General features: G+C 53.7%; 1 protein-coding gene and 1 long non-coding RNA gene across 3 annotated transcripts; one reads left to right on the top strand and one right to left on the bottom strand.

Annotated features, from left to right (window-relative positions):
* Nucleotides 1–2,318: 2,318 nt before the first annotated feature.
* On the bottom strand, nucleotides 2,319–5,769 carry LOC116572411. Its single transcript, XR_004278300.1, has 4 exons — nucleotides 5,526–5,769; nucleotides 4,442–4,636; nucleotides 3,735–3,853; nucleotides 2,319–3,572 (listed from the first exon to the last, which is right to left on the bottom strand). It is a non-coding gene; the product is annotated as an uncharacterized LOC116572411 (long non-coding RNA).
* Nucleotides 5,770–6,033: 264 nt separating this feature from the next.
* On the top strand, nucleotides 6,034–25,240 carry SALL3 (spalt like transcription factor 3). 2 transcript variants are annotated; one of them, XM_032311060.1, is made up of 4 exons: nucleotides 6,036–6,429; nucleotides 17,981–20,935; nucleotides 21,152–21,492; nucleotides 22,522–25,240. In XM_032311060.1, the coding sequence occupies exons 1-4, from the start codon at nucleotides 6,348–6,350 to the stop codon at nucleotides 22,951–22,953; spliced, it is 3,810 nt and encodes a 1,269-aa protein (XP_032166951.1). In that variant the 5' UTR covers nucleotides 6,036–6,347; the 3' UTR covers nucleotides 22,954–25,240. The 2 variants fall into 2 exon arrangements, with proteins under 2 accessions (XP_032166950.1, XP_032166951.1); XM_032311059.1 differs by having other exon boundaries at nucleotides 6,034–6,429; nucleotides 17,981–21,492.
* Nucleotides 25,241–26,240: the final 1,000 nt, after the last annotated feature.

Genomic DNA, 26,240 nt, shown 5'->3' with positions numbered 1-26,240 from the left:
CACCCCCGCCCCACCCCGCGCCTACCCTCGGGACCTCCCCCGGGCCGGCTAGCGCGGGAGGGGCCGCAGCGTGGCTTTGTCCTACAGTCAGGGTGGAATCCAGGCCCGAGGGTCCCCCTCGGCCCCCAGCCCCCTTGGCCTTAATTAGGAGGCAGCGGAGGATGGGGAGGGGAGGCCGCGCTCTGTGGCCATGTCCTTCTCACCCCCACAGGCTGTGGCAGAGCGCTGCAGGGATGCGGGAGGGAGGTGATGGGGCGGGGGCGTTCCGCGGAGGGAGGTCTGAAGACAGCCGCCCCCCCCCCACCCCAGACCCGACTCGAAGCCTGTAGGTGCGGACACCCGGCCCCGAGGAGGTTCCCGGACTCGGAAGTTGTGGGGTCCTGCCTGCGTCCCTCCTTGCCCGCACCCCCACGCCCCCCCCAAAAGGCGCCGGAAACTCGCCGGGGGAGGGGCCCGAGCATGCAGCGGCGCCTGCGGGGACACACGCGCGCTCGCGGGGCCCGCTTGTCCCTGCTCCGGGGCTGCCCGGCCGGCGCGGGGGCGGGGCGGCGGGGGGAGGGGGCAGGAAATGCCATTAATTGGGGGAAATGCACACCAATTGCGAGGCGGTCTTTGATGTGCGCCTCCAAGCGCGGCCCCTCCACGCCCAGCCCACCCGGCATGCGCCCCACTCCCCGCGCTCCCGCGAGCGCAGCCGGCCGAGCGCCAAGGACAGGACGTGTGACATTGGTTTGAAAAAGCAGGAGGCCCTGGGTCTCCTTCGGTCTCTAAGGTCAGACAGCTCGCCTGGAGCCCCCTCCGTCTCTCCCCGAGGGCCCGATTCCTGGGGGTGGGTGGGGAGGCCGAGCCCTGGCGAGGCTGGCCACGCTGACTGCGGGTGCCGACGAGGAGCGGCCGCCGCGTGTCGGCCCGGCGTAGGGACACGTACAAATACAGTGTTCGTCCGAACGACATCCCGCTCACTCTCCTCTCGCCTCCCCTTTTTCTTTTCATCATCAGCAAATAAAGATTAGCTGGTAAGATTATAAAAAGCGTTTTCAGGCTGGTGCTGATCTTTATTCCAGAGGCTTTGTGACGATATTGATGATGATGATGGTCAAGTGGACAGTTTGATTTTTGTGTTTGGAGCTAGTTATAAAGAATCAATATTATATCAAGGGGTAACTTTCGTGATAAAGGACTTTAACCACTCTGGCTATTCATCATAAGTCTGTAGCAAGCAGATAGGTCAAAAGAAATTATATTGCACTAAAGACTGAGTCTTCTTATCTCTCCCATACCAGGGGAATAGGGACAAGCCGATCGATACAGTAGCTGCTGTATACTTCTTGCAATTATCAATAGCTGATTTCGCCTTTTGAGGCCTGCATCTAATAATGCAAGCTAATAATAATCGTTTGAGCTTCCCCATAAGCAGGGGAGTCAAAGTTTTAGCTGGCCAGCATTATTTTTGTCACCATACACACTGAGGTGCCCCTCCTGAGGCTATCCGCAGCCCAGATACACAGGTCAACGCCTGCAAGAGAAGGACTTTCGTATCCTTTGCATCCCTGAGTGTGAAGATGGGTGGCCATGCGCTGCTGTTTCTCTGCGAGACATGAAAAGCCCCAAAATGTTTGCCTGGGAGCCTACTGCTGACGTGGTAAGCCATCCTGTAACGTACAAGACGCTGGGACGCGCACAGACCTAGACGGATTCATATACTATTCTCTTGGCTCCCATCTATCGAAAATTGCAACACAGTTACCTCAATAGCTTGGACAGGCAAGCCGGTGACAGCAGGAGCTGAGCGGGAATGTGGGCGGGGCATTAGTCCTGTATGGGTTTATTTAAGGAAAACATTTTTTTTAAGAGGGTAGAGTTATCTTCAAGTGGGTGAGCAAGAAGCTTGGGAAAAGGCATTTTCAAAAAGTCATAGACATAATTTGGGGCTACACGTTTCCTGGCGCCCCCGCAATGTCACAGAAAAGCAACATTTATAATTGGCACTTGACATGCTGTTTGCGTTGGGCTGTGGTACACCAGGCACAGATTTCCTGTTGATGGAAACATTTATCATTGTGACTGCCCCAGAGTGGCAGGTGGTGTTATCAATTACCTCTTCTTACCAATAATAATATTAGTATGGTAATATCTTTGCTCAAGTGAGAACCAATTAGCGGTCACTTGTCACAGCATTAAAGACACAAAATCATGCTGGATTTAAAGGCAAGGACCTAAAACAAAAGTTGGGGGTGGGGGAGGAACCAGAGAGAAAGGAGTGAAGGCCAGTGACAAGAGAACTTTGATTTGGGGGAGGGGGGAGCATGAAAGGAAACAGACAATAAAGCTGTAATCCTTTAATACTTTTTCTGTATCAACTGGCTAGGGAACAAGCGCAGGACAGAGTATCAAATGTGCACCGCAGGTAAAGGTCGCTCTGGGGACGGAGGGCCAGGTAGCTTCCCTAAGCTGGGATGTGGAAATAGAACCGACTCTTCAACCTCCCCTTGTCAAATCCATCTTGCAGATAGGCTTTCTGTCTTATTTGAATAAATGATACAAATTAAAATCAAACATCTAATTATATGCTCCACTAATGTAAAATCTACAGTATTAATTTGTAAATAATATTATTAAGCAGACAAAATAATAACGTGTCGCCTCATAAGATGAAAACAACATCGCAAGAGGAAAGACAATTAACAAATTAGATTTAATTATAGAGAAGAAAAGCAACTTTTGTTTTTGCAATAGTATTTAGGTATTACAATATTTTAATAGGCAGTGGTCACGTGACGGTGAGTCTGAGTTCTGCATGCAGGAGTCCGTGTCTGCACCTCAGGCGCACATTCCGGTGCTTGCCCTTAATCTAGGCACGACTGGAGGATAATCCTGTCCCTCATCTGTGAAAATATGCTGTTGACACGCCGTCACCTCACAATAAATCTGTTGTTGTGACTCAAGCTTAAAATATGTACGCTTTCATCAAAACTGGCCGCACTGCGTTAAAACAATTAAAGAAAAGTTTCATATCTCTGTTGGGAGCCAAGAAAGGCAGAACAGGTAAGGGAGGAGGTAATGCGCCTTTTGCTTTCGACCTTTTAAATATATACATATTGATCGTGTTTACCCCAGTCGATTTTTTAAAGGGGTGCACCTCAGATTCACCGATCCGCACCATCAGAGCCCTGGCGGGGAATCTGCAAAGGTTCTCGTTTCATATTCTCCCTGACCCTTTCCTCCATATCTGCTCGATTTTCTCAACGAAATCCCAGCTCAGTGCGCTCAGAGGGCGGTGTGGAGCCTGCCACTTCCCCCAGCTCACTCCACCCTGCATGCCTGGGTGGGGACCAGTGCTCACACAGGGCAATGCGGGCCGGGGCAGCTGCCAGTCCGGCGTTCGCGCCCGCTCGCCGTGAGCCACTGTCCACCACAGCGCCAAGCAGAGCCCGCTGCACCTTCCCTTATGAAACTCGGCACGCCTTGTGTGACACCTCTGCAGTCGGAGGGCTTGCTGTTACAGATACTGGGCCGGTGTCTCAGACTGACCTCCGCAGGAGGAACCTCAGAGAGCCTCTCCAAGACTGTACCTCGTAGAAAAGGCAAACCAAGTTGACATAAATTAAAACAGTTGCGTTTGGAAGTCCCATAAAGACCTAGGAAAATCGTCCCGGTGTGTTGGAGAGAGGCTGGGGACAGGGGGAGACGGACGAATGGCCTTAAGAACAAAAAAGGTGGGGGTCGGCACTCACAGAGTAACCGAGGAGGAGGAGTCGGTGCTGTGGGGGCCAGGAGGCTGCGGGGGAGCCGGGCTCGGCTTCCTCTGAAAGGCTTCGGAAGCTGCGGGAACCTACATTTGCTTCTTACTCGTCTTAAAGTGTGGATTTAAAAAAAAGAAGAAGGGGAAAAAAGAAAATTAACCAGGTCCCCAAAAACAGTGCACCTTTAACCTGGGGTCTAACCCGCCGATGAGGGCTTTTGCATTCTTTCTCTTCTAGAAAGACGTCAGGGAAATCTACCTTTCTGCAGCGACTCTGCGACTTCCCCCAACTCTGGCCGGTCCTGTAAATTCTGCAAGAAACTTCCATCCGCCACCACCGCCCCTCCTCACGCAGACACGTTCCCTTCCTCCCTACTCCCGCTTCTCCTCGCCCCTTTCTCCGCTGGGAAGTTCCTGGCCCCGCTTGCCCCAAAGCCCCGGCTGCAGCCTGCAAACTTTTCACTGCAGCTCCGTGCGGGGTGCAGGAGCGTCCCCAAATGCTCGCGACATTCGCGGAAGTTCACAGGGTAATGGCAGTATAAGGAAGCCCCCCGCCCCTCCCCCGGCTTCACCATAAAAGGGTGGTGTGGGGCGAACAACTCTAGACTTCAAACATCTTTTATTTGTCTTTTTTCCCTTTTCAAAACCAAAATCGCCCAAATGAATACGCCCGCCACTAAAAAGCAAAACAAAACCAACCTTAAGGGTTTTGTTGTTGTTGTTTTGAGGGGGGACAAATGTGGCAGCGGGGGTGGTCTTTGGAGGCGATGCCGACCTGCGCGCTTCCTTCCTCTCTGATTTTCCTGCGCTTTCCTGGAGCCCAAAGCTGTTGCTTCGTGAAACTTACACAATTAGAGTCGGGCGAGAGAACGCAGGCTGGGAATCGAGAAGATTCTAGAACGGAAAAGAAACCCGCGGAGAGGCGGGCGAGCAGCTCAGGGTCGCGGTCCATCCCGTGGGGGGGGGGCGGGGCGGGGACCCGAAGCCGGGCAGAGTCCCACCCCCGGCCACTCGAGGAACTCGCAGCCCTCCGTGCGCTCGGGGCTGGCGAGTCGCCGCCCGCATCCCCCCAGCGCACGACCCTGGGGAGGCCATCTGTGCCAAAGCTTCGTACCACACAGGGCCACTTGTAAGGACAAAAATAAGAAATTTAGGAAATGAAAAAAGAGAAACTGGGACAAGGGGCGCACAGCGGCGGGCGCGGCGGTGCCAGGGCCTGGGGCACATCCTGGTGGCCGCTCGGGGACCGAGGACACGCGCGAGAGTGTGCACGGGGGCGGCGGGGTGCGCGCGCGGTGCGAAGGCGCGTGCGTGAGCGCGGGCGAAGGGTGGGTGGAGGTGCGGGAGCGCGCCGCACGGGCCGCCCGAGGGTGCGGGGCCGGGTCAGACGCACGCGACCTCCTTACCTACCACCCCCTCCCCCAGTCACTCCCGAAAGTCCTAGAACGCGGCGGGCCGCGCGCGAGACTTTCGTGGACTTGGAACTTTGAGCCGCGTGGCCTCGGGGCACCTTGCGCCCCCTGCCCACTCCGCATACGCCCCGGCCCTGCCCCCGTCGGGAAGGGGAGCTGGTGTGTGTGTTGGGGGGAGACACCGGAGCCCCGCCGTCCCCTCCCTCCCGTTGGCTTTAAGGAGCCGCTGGCGGCGGGGAGGCCCGGCGGGCGGGGCGGGCGCTCCGAGTCGGAGGGGCCCGGGGGGGGGGGGGGGGGAGACAGGGGGACGGAGGGGAGGGGTCCGCGGGGAGGGGAGGGGAGGAGCCGCGCGGCCCGCGCCGCTTCCGAACCGGAAAGTTGGTCTTGCCGAAGTCCCGCCACCCCGGCGTGCGCACTCCGCTCCGCTCCGGCCGCGAGCCTCGGAGCCGGCCGGTCGCCGGCGGAGCCCGCGGAGGGGACGCGAGCCCGGAGAAGAGAGACGGTCCGCGGGCAGGGGCACCTGAGCCCGAGCGCGGCCGGCGCGCCGAGCCAGACCCGCCGCGGAGGAGCCGAGCCGGCCCGCCGCCCGGCCCTGCGCGCCCGGAGCGCAGGCGGCGCGGCGCCCGAGCGGGCCGGCGAGACAAAGGCGCCGGGCCGGAGCCCTGCCCGCGGCCGCTCGCTCCGGGAGGGGCGGCCGGGCGGCGGGGGGGCGCGCGCGGGGCGCGGGCGGCGGCGCAGACTCTCTATAAAGGGGCGAGCCCGGCGCGCCGGCGGAGACGGCGCCGCGCGGACGCCGCCAAAGTTTGCCGCCTGCGCCCTGGGCAGCGCGGCCGCCGCGCCCCGCGCCCGCCGCCCCGGGCCCGGAGGAGCGCCCGCGCCGAGCCGCCGGGCCGCCTGGGCCGAGATGTGAGCGCCGCCGCGCCGGGTCCCGCAGGCGCCCCTCGCCCCGCGCGGCCGCTAATTGCGAGCGCGGCCTCATTTGCATAGGCCGCCGAGTCCGCTGGAGACCGGCCAATCGGCGCGGCCCGCCGCTAATGGCCATGCATTATTCACCAGCCTAATTGCTCAGCCCCATGCGCGGCCCGCGCAGCCGCCGCCGCCGCCCGCGCCCCGCGCCCCGCGCCCCGTGTCGTCCCCGCCGGCCGCCCCGCTGATGCCGATGTCCCGCTCGGGGCCCGCGCGCCGCTAGCAGCATGTCTCGGCGCAAGCAGGCCAAGCCCCAGCACCTCAAGTCGGACGAAGAGCTGCCGCCGCCGGACGGGGCTCCCGAGCACGGTGAGGGGCCGCGGGGGTCGGGTCGGCGGGGGTCGGGCGCGGGGCGCCGCGGGCTGGGGGGAAACTGCTGGTCCCAGAGCCGGAGCGCGGCGCCCGGCCCCGGCAGGCCAGCCGGAGGGACCCCGGTCCTCCCCGGAGCGCGTGGCGCGGAGTTGCGGGCAAGTAAACTTGGTTCGGTTGCTCGGAGTTGGGGCGCAGCGCGCGGACGCGCCGGGGCTCGGGCCGACTGGGGGCCGGAGCTGCCGGGGCAGGCGGTGGGGGTCGGGGGGGAGGGCGCAGGGGGCCGCGCCGCCGACTCCGCGCTGGCCTTCCGGGACCCCGCGCACGGACCCTGGGCCGGGCCTCGGCGACCGCGCGACCCCCGGGCCGGCGCGGCAGCGGGGAAGTGTCCGGTGCTCACCGACCGCCGGACGCGGGCCGGGGAGGCCGCCGCCCGGCAGCTTTGTTCCGAGCCGGGCCCCGGGGCGGTGCGCGCTCGGAGCGGGGCCGCTGCCCTGACCCCCGGCCTGCCCCCCACCCTGGCCGGCTGTCGGCCGCCTCGTGTGCCCCGAGGGCCGTGCAGCCTGCGAGGTCCCGGCGTGCCGACGAGCCCGGATCCCGTTCCGCGGCGACTAGGAAGTCAGTGTCGCCTGGCCTTTCTAATGGCCGCCTTGGGAATTAAGCCGGGTGAGCCCCGCCGCGGCGTGGGGGTGGTCCTTGCACGCGGTAGGACCCGGCACGTTCCTGGTGGCTCCAAGTTTCCTCGGGCCTTTCCTGTTCTCTCGGATGCGCCCCGGCACCTCTGCAGCCGGTCGGCTGCCTGGAGCTCCCTCCGCGTCCCGAAGGGAAGGTAGGCGCCGCGGAAGTGGGAGGCGGGCGAGTAGGGGACCGGCCGGGGCTGCGCTTTGCCGCCCGCGCGTCTGCGGGTCCCCAGGGTGCGCCGGGGGCGGCCGGGGGCGGCCGGGGGCGGCCGGGACGGGGGCCGCCCGCGCCGCGCCGAGCTCCGACCGCAGCTGCCGGAGAACGCAGGCCGCCCAACTTTGTGGACGAGCCGGCTGTAAGTTGTGGCGGGGCAGGGACGCGTCTTTGCTCCGTGAGACTCGAGCAAAAAAGCGAAAACACAAACAGAAGGAGTGTAAGAGCTTATCACACGGTGTCGCAAAGTTTGGCGAAGCAGGTATGTGTGCGCGTCGGCTTCGGCAAGGGGAAAACGTTTATCGCGCGGTGGGAGTTAGTGAATTAAAGAAAACGAGCGAAGTCCTCCGTCCTTTTTGTCGCTGAGGAGGTGGGGAGTCTTATCTGTAGCCCTAGTCACCCGAGATTAGAACAGCAGATATGCTAAAAAGAAACGCTTGCATATGGTGGGTAGATTAAGGACAAAGAATCTTTTTGTCATGGAAATGGATTTTTTTTTGTTTTGTTTACTTCATCACATAGAATTTCTCACACTTGGTTTGTTTTGTATTGCCCTCAATGACTACATGATCAAATGAATGGATTTATTTCTGCCGAATGAGAAAGACAGTCTTCCCTTCAAAAGAACTACATTGCATCCCAGTGAGGAATTTTAAAGCTTTATTATTGTGGCTTCTGAATAGCTTAAAATCGGCTTTCACAGCCGCCCCAAAATGCAACAATGTAAATACTTCTCAGCTTTGTAGGGTCCTTATCAAAATGTGCAATGTCTCCCTTTATTAAAGCATATTTTAATTAATAGAGTAAAACCCCTCGTATTTAACAATTAACTAGCGGAGGCCCTGCTATTCATTTTTAATTTCACGTCAGAAATGCGAGCGTGGGGAGCCTAATCGTGTAAACATGTTGAGGGATATGTAGCCTATATTTGAAAACCTAGATGGAGTAAATTATTTACAAGTTCTCCTTTGAATTCCTCTTGTTACTGAATTTACTTAGAGGTGAAGCATATTCAGGGTGTGTGTTTTGTTTTGTTTTGTTTTGTTACCCATCGTAGGATTAAAGTTTGTCAAGCTTGGGTTTTTCGCAGTCGTTGGGAATTGTAATCAAGATATTGCCACAGTTCCTGGTCAAATTTTGCAACAGGCCAGAAATAGCCTGTCTGGGGCTGAGCCGTAGTCAAGTAGTATGTTTCCTGGATCGTTTTAAAGGTACTTTGAGCAAACTATTTTAAAAATAGTTCTTTCTGATTTAATTATTCTGAAGCTGATTGTTCATGGAGTATAAAAGATACTCTGTTCTCTGTTCAGTCAAGGAATGCTTGTGGATCTATGGTCGTGCTGATCGTCATTAGGAAGATAACTAAAATATTTTTTTAAGAGAAAGGGTTCTGAAAACTCCCTGACTCCAGCATGAATCAGATATTCTGAAAATGGTAATTTTGTTAAATGCAATGGAAGGAAACAGACTGTGCATGAAGTTCTAAGAGGGCTAAGTTAGTTTACAGTGTTTTAGAGACAAAGTAAATAGTTCTTTTGTATCAGTTTGGGCGTGACATATTAATTAAAGCAGTGGATGCATGGAGTAAAATTGAAGGCTATTGATAATGCCATGAAACACAAACACATGTACAATTTTTAGTACAATGTGAGGAAAGGCAGCAATGCACAGTCACATTAATTTACAGAATTACAAAAGAGATCAGTTCTTAAAAATATAGAAATGACTATTTCTCAGGCTTTGGTTTTTAGGCAGGCCATGAAATCGTGACTATCCAAAAAACAGCGCCAGCATTACCCAGACCTTCTCATGGCAGAAATGAAACATGATGACGTAGCTACAATGAGAAAAAGGAATAATGGGTTGTGTTTAAGTTCTGAAGTTATCCTGTTGTATAATTTTATTTGAAGGATGCCTGAGACTTACTTTCTCTCTAGGAACCATCATTTAAAATTATAAATTATTTCATTCTTGTCTGAAAATTTAGAAATAAATGTGATGCAGCTTAAGAATTCAGTTAAATGCACGCCACGGGATAATGAAATTTTTTGAGCCATCTGAGTATTTTTGTCCTAAGAAAAATTAATTAAAACTTCTGACAGAACAGCACTTGTACTCCTACTAAGAACTTTAAAATAGTGTGCTACTGCTGCCCTTTGTTGTCTAAAGTACAACTTAATAAAGATGTATTTTATTGTCATTACAAAGAATATTTAAGGAAGAACAAAAAGACACTATAACTTAAAACAATTTGCCATCCTGTGTTTTGTTTGTTAGCACTAATTGTTTCAAAGTGTGTTTTTATTTTCTGCCAACTTACAGTCGTAGGGCTCTCTTAAAAATCCTTTTAGATGTGGTATGCATGTGATTTAAGAATTTACCAGTGGTCTTCACAGACTGTGTTTAAATTAAGGGAAAGAAGGCCACCAGCCCTCGGTGAAGAGATCTTTCTTCTTTTATCTGTATATGCATGGTTTGCCTTGAGTACTCCCCCCTCTCCCAGCCCACACTACACACATTTACAATTCAGCATTCCAAAAGCAAACAATACAGAAGCCACTTTCTACCATTGGTAGGCAGATTGTTTTCTCTGAAACATGAAAGGTGAAAAGTAACTAAGGGGGTGGGGGGGTGGGGGGAGAAGAATTTGCAAATATTTATTTTGAAAATAACATTTTAGAAACGTAACCTATTTAAAGATGCATCCGTTGGTGGGCACCAAGAAGCATGCCAATTCCCACCTTACAGAGAAAGACTGGTTCTGTAACAGTTGGGGTTTATGTACATTTTAAACTTCCACAACACATGCATAATCCAATATTTTTAGATCTGTTCAGAGCCAGAAAAAGAAGAAGGCATGTACCAACAGCAGGAATTACTTAGCAAGCTGATTATTTTTTGTACACAAGATGATGGCAAAAGTGGGTCAGATTTCATTTTCAACCGCAATCTCTAAGAGGCTTTCCCATTCATCTCAAGGTAGCTCTGAGAGCCCCGGGAGGGAATGCAGCCAGGATGCAGCCAGGGTGTCCGCTGAGGCTGCTGGACATTAGCTGGAATTTAGCATTCTTAAGTGTGAGAATCGACATGGGGTGTTTTGGTGTGTTTTTGTGTTGGTGGTTCTGTGCCCCCCCCCCCAAGTGAAACAAGTCTTCACTGCTCCTGCCATTCGGCACTTTTAATGTTGCAGAATTGTTTCAAGGGGATACTTTGTGCACAACATTTATAACAGGAAGGGTGTTTTGTTTTGTTAGTTTTTATTTTCCTACATGATTTCTTGACTAGTTGCCAGAATAAGACTAAAGTATCTGACTTAGTCTCCTGGAGACAAGATCTGATTCTGCTGCTCCTGGGACAGGTCTGTGAGGACAGCCTGCGCCAAGTTGTTTCCCAGTCCATCCGAAATCAGAAGTCAAATCTATGTAAAATGGTTTCCCTAGTACTTTAAATAAACTTGTGTATTTAAAAAAGCAGCCCTGACCTTAGATTTTTCTCTTGTCGTTGGAACACTTTCATGCTTTAAAATGCAATTTAACTGTCAGTGTGATTTCCACGCAAACAAATAGGTCAAGTCACGTTACCGAAAGTGTAAAATATTAATTGAAATAATGAAATAATGTAATGGGTTCTATTTATGTGAGAGATTAAGATTGATTTGTTTGTTAATTAAAGGGGACCCTCTTGCGGCGGCAGAAACGTCCACCAGAGACCTGCCGGGCACCAGCCTGGTGGCTGCCTCCTGTCGTCCATGGGCCTGTCTTTCTCGGTCAGCCCGGGTCGGGCCAGGCCAGCCATGCGGCTCCCTGGCCCCCTGCGTTGCCAGAAAGCAGCGGCCCAAGGCCTGGAAGGTAGGGCTGCAGAGCGAGGGAGCTTCCGCCTGGCTCTCCCTGAAGGTGGGTCGTTAGAGGCGCCGTGACAGGCCTTAGCTGATTTAACCTTTGCCTGCTTTGCCCTGCCAGGGGTGGCCACTAGATGTCAAGCTCATAATACAATTAGTGCATCTGTGCTGTTGACCTTGGCAACACGACTCAACACGGTTCTATTAAGTGTTAACACTGAATCTGTTAACGGGAGACCCGCGTCGGCTCCGAGCTGCGCTGCGTATCCGATGCCCATCTCGCTCCGCACAAGTGTTTGCAGTTCTTCAAGAAGAGAGAACGGGGTGCCTTTGTGCAGCTCTTAAACTGCACAAATTAAACTGTTAAATTAACCCCGCAGGTGCCGTGGCCGTTGGTCTGCGTTCCCGGCCTCCCCGGTCCTCCCTCCGAGAGTGACCGCTCCCCAGCACGGATGGGCAGCCCCGCCGTGGACTCCCATCCGTGCTCGGGCAGCCCGGGCAGCGGCTCCGGCCAGACGATTCTGTGCATGTGTGTAAACTTCGCGGACGGGCGCTGAGAAATGAAAAACGGAGATGATTCCATGCCCGGAGCCCGCGCGAGGCGGCTACACCTCGTCAGAGCCTCGCCGCTGGGCGCTTCTCTGGCTGTTCGGGCCCAGGTGTGTTTGGACGTGTAAGTGGCCGTGCTTATTTGTGTATTTTTATGTTCCGTGAATTTGAAAACTGGCTGGCAGGAGCGACAGTTGGAGCGCAGGCACCTTCGAGGAGGCGCGCGGGGGGCCGGCGTGTGGCCGATGGGACTCAGCCCAACCTCGTCTTAAGCCAGAGTGGCCCCGTGCAGGCTTTGTTTCCGTCTCCCCAAACCTGGGTGGGAACGGTTGGCATGGCCCACCTGCTTCGGGGTGCTTCCGCGTGTGGACGGCGATGCGTGTGCGTTCCTCCCGGGTGTGCCTGCCACACGGCATCCAAACGTAGGAGCTGCTTTGGACCGCAAGTGTAGCAAACATCTTACCGTGGGAGGCGGCGCCGAGGCGGCGTTCACACCCGTGGGTGTCGTGGCTGCTCTCCGTCTGCGTGTGTCCGCGCAGGAAACCGCGCTTTCCTCCCCGGTGCTTCAGCACGCAGAGTAGAAACTGCCACTGCTCTCAGCAGAAGACACTTGGTGACTGTGCCACAGGTGGTCGTTACTTAACAAATTTGAGATGTGGGCCGCCGAGCCGCCGGAAGCCGAGTGCGGGTCAGTGCGGGCGTTCCGCATAGCAAGAGTGCCCTCCACTGTTCGCTGCCGCGCGCAGGCCTGGAGGTCTGCGGGGAGGACAAAATTTTTCTATTGCGTCTGGAATTTCTTCTACATTGTTAAACACAGTAGGGGTCTCTATTTGTCCCCTCCTGTTTCACAGCTTGGGTTCAGTGTGTGATAATTCATCTTTCTTTATGGGATTCAGAGCTATCATAAGGAGTTAAAAAGAATTAATTTGCAAGAAAATAAGTGTCTCCGCACAATTTAGGACGACTTGAAAAATGCTCCCTAGATTTTGAAGGGATGGTAAAGGCCAAGCACCAAGTACCTTTTCCTTTCCCACAGACCCACGTGGCATTTTATAGTTACTAATTAAAGTGGAAACTTAACATCCCTTTTCCCATACGGAGCAAGTTTCACTTCTCCTTTTATTCATTGCAGAGAATTAACAAATAGGTAGCAAAAGTGTAGGGGAGTCCCCGTGGGCATTGGGCTTGCTCCGCAGAATGATAAAACCATCTCCTGTGTGTGGAATCGCTTAGCTTCTTTCCGCGGGCGCCCGCCCCCTCGAGGGGAAATCGAAAACGAGCCGCAGCCGGAAATGTTGAGGGGAGCCCTTAGGTCTCCGATGTTCTCAACTGCATTCCAACAGTGCCCTTCTCTGTGGCCTTAGGCAGGTCGCCGCGCGCGAATTTCCCTCCTGTCCTCTGCCACGTCAGTCTTGGAGACGGTACGGTGCGTTGCCAGCGAGAACATGATCCCTGCTCGTTATGTAACAGACCAGGAATCAAAACAGAGAAAAAGGAAACCGTTTGGGGGCTCCTCTCACACTGAGGGATTTGTTCCTAAGAACAGAAACATTTTTCGTAGACGTTCTCTGTGCGTTTTATTAGTGAGAAGAAAAAGAAATCCATCCATTTTGAAGACTGCCCTCGAAGGTATCCTTTTGTTCGAGGCTTTCTCCAGAAGGCTGTGGGGCCCGTTTTCCTTCTGTAGAACCTGCTCTAGAATTTCGGGGGAGTGATAGAAGGCCTGAAAGCCTTCAGTATAAATAGCAAGTGTGGGATCGCCGTGAACTAATTACACATTTCCTCTCGTAAACTGAAACAGCTTTATCTCCCAGCCTCTCTTCCCTCCTCCTGACCGCGTTCAGGAGAACAATTTAGCTCCGCGCAGCAGCGCCCAGCTTGAAGCCCGGCTGGGCCACGGAGGACACGAGCCAAGGAGAGGTCCTCCCCGAGCCGCTGCCGCTCACGTGGACCCGCAGCAGCTCCGATCTGCAGGGCACTGGCGGGGGGGGGGGGGGTGTCCCCCAGACGTGCCTGTGAACAGGAAGAGAAGGTCCTGCCTGCACGCCGCCGCGGGTGAGGTGCTGGCAGGCCCATGGCTTGCGCTGGTGACGCCGGGCCCTGTAAATTCCTGCCTCATCCCTGGCCTGTTTACAACCCCAAGTCTCTCCGTCCTGTCCTTGAACGGTCAGAATGCAGAAAATAAATTACCTTGACAATAATGATAATGATTCTAATGCTGGTTTTCCAGCCCCCTCCCTTAAGACGGAGAGAATTTCCCACCGCTGCTGGAGAAATAAATTCCTCTCCCCTGTGGGGTTGTCCTGTTACCTTGGCTCACCGACTGGCGTGGTTTTACCTTGAGATACAAACTGTAAGCCACGTCAGCTAATGGATGTGATAACTTCTAACTACAAAGGCCAAGTTGAAAAATGTAAATTTCCCGAAAGGATGCCACAAGCATGTGCGTCCGGAGAAATGCGTCCGACAACGCGGAACTAAAGGGCCTTCGAAGTTCTCTGAACCGCAGAGTTTTCCAGCATGGGCTTCCCTGTCGTAGAAAGCAGTTTTATAAAAAGAAAAAACCATCCACATGGGTGCTGGTATTTCAGCACGTACTCACTGAATCGTGGTAACGAGAGGCGCTGTCTCAGCCAGTTAGAACAACTTTCTGTATGTCCCCCTCTGTTCTGACCACGCGTTCCCCACGCTTTCCCACCACGCTTTCCCCTGGACTTCCGCAGTCTTCCTCCTTCTAGGAGCTCTGGGAAGAGGGACTCATCCGTGTTATTTCCTCCCAGGCAAGTCAGGTGAAGTCATGCTTGTTGTTCAAGGCCGTTCTCAAAACATGCAACCAGAATTACGATTCCATAATGCAATATTAGGGGTTTTACTCGTACACATCATTTTCAACACCATCTCATGAAACGTGCGGTTCTCTCTCTCTTTCGTGGGATGCGAATCACCTGCACATTTTGGTAGTGAAATACTCTTACCTTACCTGGTAGTGAATGATCTTAGCAAGTGAGTGCGACTGTGTTTGCACAGATCCTAATTAAACAAAAGAAAAAGTGGTGATTCTGAATTATTTGCCCCAAGTAAGAAATCTAAATTGTATGTGAAGAATTTTTTCCTTCATTCATTGTACTTTTTAAACTATGCTTTAGCTTTAAAAGGCAAATTTATTATGAAACTTTGCTTATAAGATCCAATGATTGATTGTCTTGTTAGTTTCATTAACATAAATGAACTGTTAACAGGTCCAATGGCCAGAATGCCATTTTTACACAATTTCCTCTGCAGGTTTGCTTTCCTGCTTCAATTTTAAAGGAATATGAGTGGAAGGGTATTCTGCTTTGACAAGAATATCTTCATTACGTTTAGGTAATTATCATTTATAACTGCATTAAACAGAATTGCTCATTATTTGGTAGGAAGGGCTGAGAAGCTCAGTGCTCAGTTTCTGCAGGTCAGGAGTAGCTGTGTGTTTGCAGACCCGCCCGTGGGAGACAGAAAGTACCTGGGAGGAAGCTTCCATAAATTTGGATGCAAACCCGAAAAGTCCTAGCGCACAAAGAACCAGTGGAAACGTCAAAAGTTATCTTGAAAGTAAATAGACGTTTGTTTGGGTCACTTAAGCTCTGAGAAAAACATGGCAAAAAAAAAAAAGTATTTCTGTGTTTCACGTATTTGTTACACAGCATATCTGGGAAATGTTCGTTTGTAAGGTATCATTTATTTATAATTAAGTTAATTTTTCAAACACCGAAGGCACTTTCAGTCTGCCTTATTGTAAGCGTTTATTCAGTGAATTGTCCCTAACACATAATCCACATAAAGAAAAAGCAGTCTTTGAATGAGATCCACATAGTGTTTACTTGCATAAAATTTTAAATGTTTACACCATGTGAATGCTTCTGGGTGCCCTGTGACGACACATTTTATCTCTGAGGAGTTAAAGGTAGAAAATAATTCAACAAATTAGCAATATTTAATTTCTTGGTATTTTACTCTTTGAAAAGTATTAAAATAACAATCTTTAGAAGATGAGGGCAAGCCTTTAATATCATTTCTTTAAATATTGGGAAAGAACTTTAAGAAATACTTTGTTCTGTTTAGTTAGAATAGTTATGATACAGTGTAACATTGATTCCAACTTGATTACTTACTATATCAGAAGCTGTTTACCTGAAGATTTTAGGGGTGGGGTTTTCTTTTGTTTTGCTTTTTTGGGGTGTGTGTGTGTGTTTGTCCTGTTCTATAACCTTAGCATGTTTAAAATTAGATTTTGCATACATTGAGCAAAGTTAAGAACTACAAGTATTTATTTTGTTAATGTTCCTATCTGCAGTATAAATCAGCTGTGTCTTTGCTTCCAGCTATATTCAACCTCATTATAGACACCTATTACATTCCTTCCTTATACAGTAATGAGACTTCATACAGTCTGATCTTCAGCACTGAATTTAGTTTAAGAGTCTAGCATGTCTTTATGGGCCGCAAGCTCTAACTTCTTTTCCCCCCTTCAGATGGTTTAGCCAGTTAAGAAAATGCTAATTGAACACTGCTAATAATTTTTTTAAAGGCACGTATAAATTACCTGGAAATAATGGCCTCGTGGAGAGCAGCTGACTAGCCTCGAAAAATATTTTTATTTTCTTTCCCAGTAGAGGGACTAAGTGATTTTGCAGTTTATTTTTTAAAAATCAGATTTCTCTACTAAAACCGGTGCCAAGTTGTTCTTTTTCCAACCCCCCCCCCCCCGCAAAAAAAAAAAAAGAGAAGAAGAAATATGGAGACTTTTTAACAAATACATTTGTTGATGTTACAGCAGCAAATTATTTGCGGGGACACAGACTTGAGGGTGTTTTGTTCTCACACTCAACAGTGCAGGATAACAAAAAGCTGATTTGCAGCTGTCATTTGTCTCTGTTCAAACTGATTTGTTGCCGTCACTCTTTCTGTAAGTTGACGAAAAGCAGTTACGAGCCAGGAATACGTACGGCAGCACATCGAGCCCGAGTAATTACCAGGCATTACCTTTCATCCCAGCTCCCAAAAAATAGGAGCTAGGAATGTGCCCATGTGCTGATGCCTCGCTCCTGGATGGCCATTTATTTGATCAGGTGTGAATTAGAATTGTTCATTAAACATGGTTGTTATTCGGCACAAGAGGGTACGGGAAGTCAGGAAGTAGCTGCCTACAACAGTAATTAAACATGTGTAACCAATTAGAGGGCTTTCCACTATGGCACAAGCATATAATTTGCCAAGTCTTTCTATGAGAATAGATGAAAATAGGTACAAAAAGTGTGTCTGACTACAACATTCTCATGTTAAACATGTCAACATAAATGAACTTTAAATATATAATTTCTAGTTTGTTAACAAACTGCCGAACTCTATTGGCTAATCACAACAACATATAATTTTGGTTCATTTCGCCAAGAAATATTGCATCTGACAGAGCCAATTAATTGTATTAAACATGATTAATTTTCGGCCCAGACTATATTGATGATATTCATTTCGCAGATCCTAAAATGTAGAAACGTGCCCTGTCCGTGAGGAGAGTCAAAGGGCTCGCTGAGAACATTCAGGATTGATTGGTTGATCGAACTAGGAGTCAGGGAGATGATTTTTTTGAGCAGGGACATAAGAAGCGCTTATATTCTCTTTGTTACATTTACAGATGAAAGTATTTAGATGAGGTTTCATACGTGAAATAAATGCCCATTGATCTGGAAGGTTCTATAGAATTACATTAAATGCGTAATGTCTCTGCGCCGCGCAAAGACAATAAATCTCATGGTCCAACCCTGCGAGAGTCACGGCGGCCGGCTCCCCTGTCAGGTGCTGACGTGAGTTTGAAAGGTTACAGATTAGTTTAGCGATGTTAAGTGAACTGGCAAAGGCATCTCTAATTTTGCTGGAAATGAGGAAGCCCGATGGTAGGGGGAATCCTAATGAGCCCGTCGAAAGCTGCCTTTGTGCCCAACAGACAGGGTGGCTGCAGATTGTATGAAAATATTGGAAATCAATGGCTTCTATGGAATTTCATTAAGAAGCCGTATCCACAATTGATAGAGCCTCATAATTTGATGGATTGTGTGGGAAAATGATTAGCCGGCTAGAAGGAGTCATAGAATACACACTCTGGGACGTCAGGAGCGTTGAAGTGGGGTAATTTGTACAAAATAAAAAATATTGATTTTACTTATGTGCGAAATTTTGAAATGGAGGTGGTTGTCTCAGGCGCCTCTGGCTGACGTAATCTCTTGGTTTTTGTAGCCGTCCGCGGGGACGGGGCCGCCGGGGACAGCGGGAGCGAGGCCCGGAGCGTGAGCGAGGACACGAGCGTGTGCGAGGACACGAGCGTGTGCGAGAAGTGCTGCGCCGCGTTCTTCAAGTGGGCCGACTTCCTGGAGCACAAGAAGGGCTGCACGAAAAACCCGCCGGTGCTGATCGTGGGCGAAGATGAGCCGGCCCCTCCGTCCGAGCACTTTCCAGAACCTTCCCCGGCCAGCTCCCCCAGCGAGCGGACAGAGAGCGAGGCGGCCGAGGAGGCGGCGCCCGCAGACGGCGGCGAAGGCGGTGAGGCAAGGGCCCCGGAGAAAGAGGAGGAGCCCATGGAGGCCGAGCCCGCTGGGGACGAGAGCTTCCAGACCCCCGGGCCCTCGCACGCGGGGAAGCCGCCTCTACCTCAGATCCCCGAGCCAGCGCCCGTGGCCGCCTACAGCATGCCAAACACCAACGTGACCTTGGAGACCCTCCTGAGCACCAAGGTGGCCGTGGCACAGTTCTCCCAGAACGCGAGGGCTGCGGGCAGCGCGGGATCCGGCGGCGGGGTCACGGCGGTGGCCGTCCCCATGATCCTGGAGCAGCTCATGGCCCTGCAGCAGCAGCAGATTCACCAGCTGCAGCTCATCGAGCAGATCCGCAGCCAGGTGGCCATGATGAACCGCCAGCCCCTGCGGCCGCCCCTGAACCCCGGGGCGGCCACGGCGGCCCCGAACGCCCCGGTGCCGGCCTCCAGCCAGCTGCAGGGGCTGGCCACCCACTCCGCCCTGCAGCTCTCGGCCGGGGCCCCCCCCACGCCCACGGCTCCTGGCCCCGCTACCCAGCCGGCCACCTACGAGGGCCCCCAGCCCCTGTCCCAGCCGGCCTCTGGGGCAAACACCCCGCACGTCCCCGGTGGGGGCCCCTCCATCCCCACCGAGGCGAGCGGGCCGGCGTCCTCCGGCACGGCCCCGGCCTCCACCGTCCCAGCCTTGGCGGCCGGCCCCTCCAGCAGCAGCTCCCAGCCGCAGAACGCCTCGACGCCCCCCACCCTGGGGCCGGGGCCCCTCCTCAGCTCAGCCCCCAGCCTGCCAACCCCACTTCTACCTCAGACCTCCGCCAGCAGCGTCATCTTCCCCAACCCGCTGGTCAGCATCGCGGCCACCGCCAACGCGCTGGACCCGCTGTCGGCCCTCCTGAAGCACCGCAAGGGCAAGCCCCCAAACGTGTCGGTGTTCGAGCCCAAGGCCAGCGCCGAGGACCCCTTCTTCAAGCACAAGTGCCGATTCTGTGCGAAGGTGTTCGGCAGCGACAGCGCCCTGCAGATCCACCTGCGCTCCCACACCGGCGAGAGGCCCTTCAAGTGCAACGTCTGCGGGAACCGCTTCTCCACCAAGGGCAACCTCAAGGTCCACTTTCAGAGGCACAAGGAGAAGTACCCCCACATCCAGATGAACCCCTATCCCGTCCCGGAGTATCTGGACAACGTGCCCACCTGTTCCGGCATCCCCTACGGGATGTCGCTGCCTCCGGAGAAGCCAGTGACCACCTGGCTGGACAGCAAGCCCGTGTTGCCCACGGTGTCCACATCGGTCGGGCTGCAGCTCCCGCCCACCATCCCTGGCGTCGGCAGCTACGCAGACTCCCCCAGCCTCACCCCCGCAAGCCGCTCCCCGCAGCGGCCCTCGCCCGCATCTAGCGAGTGCACCTCCCTGTCCCCCGGCCTCAACAGCTCTGAGTCCGGTGTCCCGGGGGCAGCCGAGTCCCCCCAGCCAGGGCTCAGCGGCTCTTCTCAGACCAAAACTGAGCCCGTGAGCCTCCCCTGCGCGAACCCCAGGCCAGGGGAGGCCCCCGGGAGCGGGCAGGTCTCTGCCACGTCTGCGGCGGCCATCCTGACGGATAGCAGCGCCTCCACGGGCCTGTGCAGCCCGGTCCTTCCCTCCGGCTCGGACCAGTTCAAGGCCAAGTTCCCCTTCGGGGGCCTGCTGGACTCCATGCAGACGTCTGAGACGTCCAAGCTGCAGCAGCTGGTGGAGAACATTGACAAGAAGATGACGGACCCCAACCAGTGCGTCATCTGCCACCGCGTCCTGAGCTGCCAGAGCGCCCTCAAGATGCACTACCGGACGCACACGGGGGAGAGGCCCTTCAAGTGCAAGATCTGCGGGCGCGCCTTTACCACCAAGGGCAACCTGAAGACGCACTTCGGGGTTCACCGGGCCAAGCCGCCTCTGCGCGTGCAGCACTCGTGCCCCATCTGCCAGAAGAAGTTCACCAACGCCGTGGTCCTGCAGCAGCACATCCGCATGCACATGGGGGGGCAGATCCCCAACACGCCGCTGCCCGAGGGCTTCCAGGACGCCATGGACGCCGAGCTCCCCTACGATGACAAGGCCGCGGAGGTCCTCAGCGGCTACGACGACGACGCGGATGAGAACTCCATGGAGGACGACGCCGAGCTGCGGGAGCCCGCCGGCGACCCACCCAAGCCGCTGCTGTCCTACGCGGGGTCCTGCCCACCCTCGCCGCCCTCGGTCATCTCCAGCATCGCCGCCCTGGAGAACCAGATGAAGATGATGGACTCGGTCATGAGCTGCCCGCAGCTGACTGCCCTGAAGTCCCTGGAGAACGGGTCCGGGGACAGCGACCGCCTGAGCAACGACTCATCGTCAGCCGTGGGCGACCTGGAGAGCCGGAGCGCGGGCAGCCCGGCCCTGTCCGAGTCCTCGTCCTCCACACGTGCCCTGTCACCCATGAACAGCAACAGCGAGAGCTTGCCCTCCAAGTCCCCGGGCCTCAGCGCCCAGGAGGAGCCCCAGGAGATGCCACTAAAGACCGAGAGGCCGGACAGCCCGCCCCCTGCCCCCGAAAACGGAGGCGCGCTGGACCTCACGGCGGCCCCGCCCGGCCGGCCGGCCATCAAGGAGGAGGCCCCCTTTAGCCTGCTGTTCCTGAGCAGAGAACGGGGTAAGTGTGCGGGCACTGTGTGTCGTGTCTGTGGCAAGCCCTTTGCTTGCAGGAGCGCGTTGGAAATCCACCACCGCAGCCACACTAAGGAGCGCCCGTTTCTCTGTGCGGTCTGCGGGCGCGGGTGCTCCACTATGGGTAATTTAAAACAGCACTTACTGACGCACACGTTGAGCGAGCCGCGTTCTCAGTTCTGTGACCCCGACTTTGCCCTAGGTCCCAGCCAAAGCACTCCTAGCCTGGTCGCCGGCCCCGCGCCCGCCATGATCAAAATGGAAGTGAACGGGCACAGCAAAGCCATCCCGCTGGGCGAGGGCGCGCCGCTGCCGGCCGCGGTCCAGGTGCCCCCGGGGCCCCAGGCGGTGATGAGCCCCGGCCTCACGCCCATGCTGGCCCCCCCGCCGCGCCGCACCCCCAAACAGCACAACTGTCAGTCGTGCGGGAAGACCTTCTCCTCGGCCAGCGCCCTGCAGATCCACGAGCGCACGCACACGGGAGAGAAGCCCTTCGGCTGCACCATCTGCGGGAGGGCCTTCACCACGAAGGGCAACCTCAAGGTAAGGCCCAAGGAGTCAGGGGTCGTGGCCGGGGTGGACACGCCAGGTGCCCACCCACCGTGTCACGTGTGCACCTGCTCAGCAGGGAGCACGTGCTGTGTGGCGGTAGCAACGGGCTCACCTGCCCGAGCGGGCCGGGCCTCCCTGTGGGAGGCTTGTGCCACCTGTTGGGGGCTGACCGCGCAGGCTCTGCTCCCGGGCAGCCGGTCGCAGAACCCCGTGCCGTCTTGAGTCCGGAGGAACCAGGACAACGAGATAAGCTGGGCTTTTAAACACTCGCACAAGATACAAATACTGTGCATCCTGGGCCGGGGCCAGAGCTTGGTTCTGCCTTTGTCCACATGGTGGCCAGCAGAGGCCGGCAGGCATCTGGTGAGGAGCTTCCCAGCGTGAGGGCCAGTGTAGGATTCCTATCTAAGATGACGACCACACTGCCCATTCTCCCTAGAAGGTGGGGTGTGCACGACACACTCAAGGAGCACTCTTGCCCCCATCTGTCCACGCCACACGCCTGCCCGGGTCTCGGTGCACTCTTCCAAGACTGTGAACAGCTTGAAACCAGTGGCGGCTCCTTCCTGTAGGACAGGAGCCGGCTACACGTGCCCCAGGGGATGCTTCCGTGTGGGGGGAGAGCGACCACGGGGCCCAGCAAAGCTGGGAGTTCAAGTACACGGCCGTCCTGTGGAGCAGGGAGAGGCAGAAGGGGCAAAATGCTCTGTGCCCTCTGAGCTTTGCACCCCCTCCCAGCCCCCTGTGGCCTGTGGGCTTTCCACCATGTGGGGGAACCTTATTGTGTCGAGGTCATCAAGTGAGAGAAACGTGCACGAAGATATTGACTGATTTTGCTTTTTGTGTGAGGAGAACTATTGCATGTGTAAACATGAGACCCTGAGAACGGGGACCGAAACCGACTCCGACACCGCGGCGCTGGGTTTCCGACGGCACGTGGGCCGCGTGGAGACAGATACACCCCGCGCCCGGAGCTGGGCCGGCTCACCTGTGCCTTGTGTCTCCCTGTCTCTCGCGCAGGTGCACATGGGCACGCACATGTGGAACAACGCCCCCGCGAGGCGCGGCCGCCGCCTGTCCGTGGAAAACCCCATGGCTCTGCTGGGGGGCGACGCCCTGAAGTTCTCAGAAATGTTCCAGAAGGATCTGGCTGCGCGAGCAATGAACGTTGACCCGAGTTTCTGGAACCAGTACGCGGCAGCCATCACCAATGGTCTCGCCATGAAGAACAACGAGATCTCCGTCATCCAGAACGGGGGCATCCCCCAGCTCCCCGTAAGTCTTGGGGGAAGCGCCCTCCCCCCCTTGGGTTCTCTGGCCGCCGGGATGGACAAAGTGCGCAGCGGCGGCAGTCCGCCCATCGTGGGTTTGGACAAAGCCAGCTCCGAGACAGGAGCCAGCCGTCCGTTCACGAGGTTTATCGAGGATAACAAAGAGATCGGTATTAACTAGCTGAGGTCGGCTCCGTTCCGCGCGCACCGTCAAGGGCGGCCATCAGGCTGCGTGGCCTTGGGCCCCGGTTCCCCTGAAAATGGTCCCCATAGCAGAAGCCACGTTCCCTGTGCGGCTGCTGGAAGGCTGTCCTGGACACATGTACTCTTCCCACGCGAGCCTGACTGCTCTGGGGACTCGGCCGGCTGCTCGTAAATTGAGATCAAAAAGAGGAGTCCTGTAGGACCGCCCTGGGAACGCAAAGGGCTCACACCCCATCCACTCGTTCCTCCCAAAACCTGATAACCCCCCGCGAGGGGGGGAGGGGTCCCCTGCGTGTCCCAGCGACACTCACTTGAAGGTTTTGTTCGAGTTAGTTAGAAACTTGAACTCGACTTTTAGACTGTTGAGGATGTGGTCGGGTTCTCCCAGCGCCGTCTTCTGGCCGCCCCTTTGTCTGTAGTATTTATGATGTTAAGATTATGCGGGTAACAGATAATGCAGCCCCACCTTTAGAGGAAGCTTTTGTACCGCAGAATACAACTGGCTATGTGATTTTTTTCTTTTAAAGCAGAATTTGTTTTACTATAAATAAGTGAGTTTTTTCAATGCAGGCAGACTGTGAAGTCCCCCTGCGGAAGACCGCATGCTTTCGTGTGCAAGTGCCCGTCAGTGACAAGCCTTTTTTTTGTTGTTCTTTTTTGTTCTTTTTTTTTTTTTTTCTTTTTTAATTTAAATGTTTGTAGCTGCTATCTGGACAGTTGTTCCCTAGTGTGGTCTGTAGCCCAGCGATTGGGAGCAAGTTACAGACAAAATGTCACCGTAAATTATTCACAACATTATAAGTGGTTGTGAGGACATGCTTCACGTTATCAAAGTTGTACAATAAAAAGGTAATGTTTGTATACTGTGGTTGCAAACTCTTAATTTATACTATTGCACTTTTAGGATTTTGTATTAGGGAGGTTTGTCTATAATTTGAAAACTTAAAAAGATGTAAAGTATTTTATAAATAGTACTTTGGTTTAAGGAAAATGAAAAAAAAAGCTGTCACAGTTTCTTATTTTGTCTTAAGGTCAAACACTATGAGAAATCCTTACCACCTACACAGAAAAGCCACCAAGACTTGTCTGTTCCTCAATAAATGAGGGCCTGCCATTTCTTAAATTAAAATGATTTATTTAACTTTTCTACAAAGCCCATGTAAAACCTGACCGCCCCTAGCACGAGTCTGATGAATTAACCCAAGGACCGTGAGCCAGCGGCGGGCGGGGCCCGGAGACGGTGGCAGGCGCGCAGACGGTGGCGGGGGTCTGGTGTGCGGTGACCGCCCGGCCCTCGCTCGTGCAGGCGGGACTCCCGTCCAGGCCCTAGTTCTCGTGTACAGTTAGCTGCAGAGGAAGAGCAACATCGGGCAGTAGAATCCGTCACCACCGGGACGTTTTCTGATTTATTTATTATCTTCTCAGATGAAAACGAAGCACAATGTCGCCTGACCGTGGAAATACGGTCCGGAGCTGCTGACCTTGTTTAGACGGCTTGGCCCGAGCTGGGGACCGCGGGTGGGGTGGCCCGCGGGCAGGGGTGTGTGCGCTACCTCATTTTGTGCGGTGCAGGCCTGCTGGCGTCTGGGACGGCTCGCCTCCTCCGACCGTGGCGTCCAGAGATGCGGTTCCACGTGTGTACCCTGAAGCAGGAGCTGGACAGCGATGTCTTCTTGGCTAGGACAGGAACACGGGACGATCTTTCCTGCGCCTCCACAGCCGCAGCGAGGCCATGTCGTATCCTGGAGCAAACCAGTCCCGAAGGCTCCTCACTCTACCAGCCTCGCCGTCTCCTGCTGTTGGAGCGGAGCACCGAGCCCGTGGGCGCTGCTGGGCGGCGGCAGTGGAATGTCTTTATTATTTATGTGTCCTTTTGGTGTGGTTTTTTTTTGTTGTTTTTTGGGTTTTTTTGTTAGTATTTGGTACCATGTAGTGTTCTCTCTTCTCCCGGAAGGATGTGTATATTACTTAAAAAAAGAAATGTAAAGTGTTGTAAATAAGATGGCTCATGAAGGGCCGGCGAGGCGTGCCCCCTTCTGTATTCAGGACCAGGCCGTCCCTCCCTGCGTGGTGAAGAGAGACACTATTTTTCTACTGCAGCACCATGTAGGGCTGGACCCCGAGCCAGCCGGCGTTCTTACCGAGATCCAATATTTTTTATGACAAATCTGTGGCTCGACACATCTACTGATGGAAATGGATGTCTTAGACTAGGTTACTATTTTTGTCATACGGAAATGAATAAAATGCAGGATGTAACATGACTTCTGAATTGCGTTCCTTGATTATTCGAGTGGAAACTGTGGAATTTGAGGTTCTGGTCGTTGATGGTGGATGTCCTGTCTGTGGTGTTTCTCCGAGGAAAGTCAATAAGGGTTGACAGCTTAGACGTAAGCAATATCTACATGTATCTTGATTGGTCTTGAAATTTTTATTTTTCACTTTTTTCCTAAAATAAAAATGCAGCCTCCTAATTGTGGATTTTTTTTTTACATCTGTGATGGACGAAGATGTAGAAATTGCCTCCTCGTTAGAGACTGCCTGCCGTGCCCAAAAATGGCCACTCTGAATTGCTTTCCCATCGTCAACCTTAAGTGAACGTATTGGCTCTTGGGATCGCTTGAGATAAATCGCTGAGCGTCAAGCTGGTTCCAGGTGGGACGTGGTCAGGGAGGGGCTGCCCGCACCTCTGTCCCCTCTCCCAGAGGGAGGATCTCTTTCCTTCACCAGTAACGCTTTATAGGACTTAAAACTTCAAAAAATGTGGTAACTCCTGGAATTCAGTATTCATTCAACCCATTCCTTTTTTCCGATAGCTACAGACACTTAGAAGCCACAGTGATTTTTGCCTGGGGAGTGTGGGGCGAGCTACCTGCCGGGGCCAGCCTTCCAGCACAGATCCTAAACCTTAGGGGCTAAACCATGTTGGTTTCCGGGCTAGAATGGAAATTAGCAAACATGAGCGGGTTCAATAAGACCGTAAATTCGTCTGTTTCTTAAAATGATAAGGAAATACAGCCCTTACCATTTGAAATAATATTAATTAAAATGCAGGAAAAACAAGATCTACTTACTTCGAAAGCATTTCCAGTGTAAAAATCTAAGGCTGTTGCCGCTTAACAAGCCCGGATATTTACTTCCTGACGTCAACTCTCGAGTGCTGAGACCGTGCATCAGAGAACCATCAATGCCAACAGTCCCTAAAAATTATTTATTTAAGTATATTTCTATTCTAAGTTCATTACAGGAACCATTCACATTTAA

Source organism: Mustela erminea, chromosome 13, assembly GCF_009829155.1.
Source record: "Mustela erminea isolate mMusErm1 chromosome 13, mMusErm1.Pri, whole genome shotgun sequence".
In the NCBI taxonomy this organism is placed as follows: Eukaryota; Metazoa; Chordata; class Mammalia; order Carnivora; family Mustelidae; genus Mustela; species Mustela erminea.
This window is presented reverse-complemented; position numbering and strand designations above follow the sequence as displayed.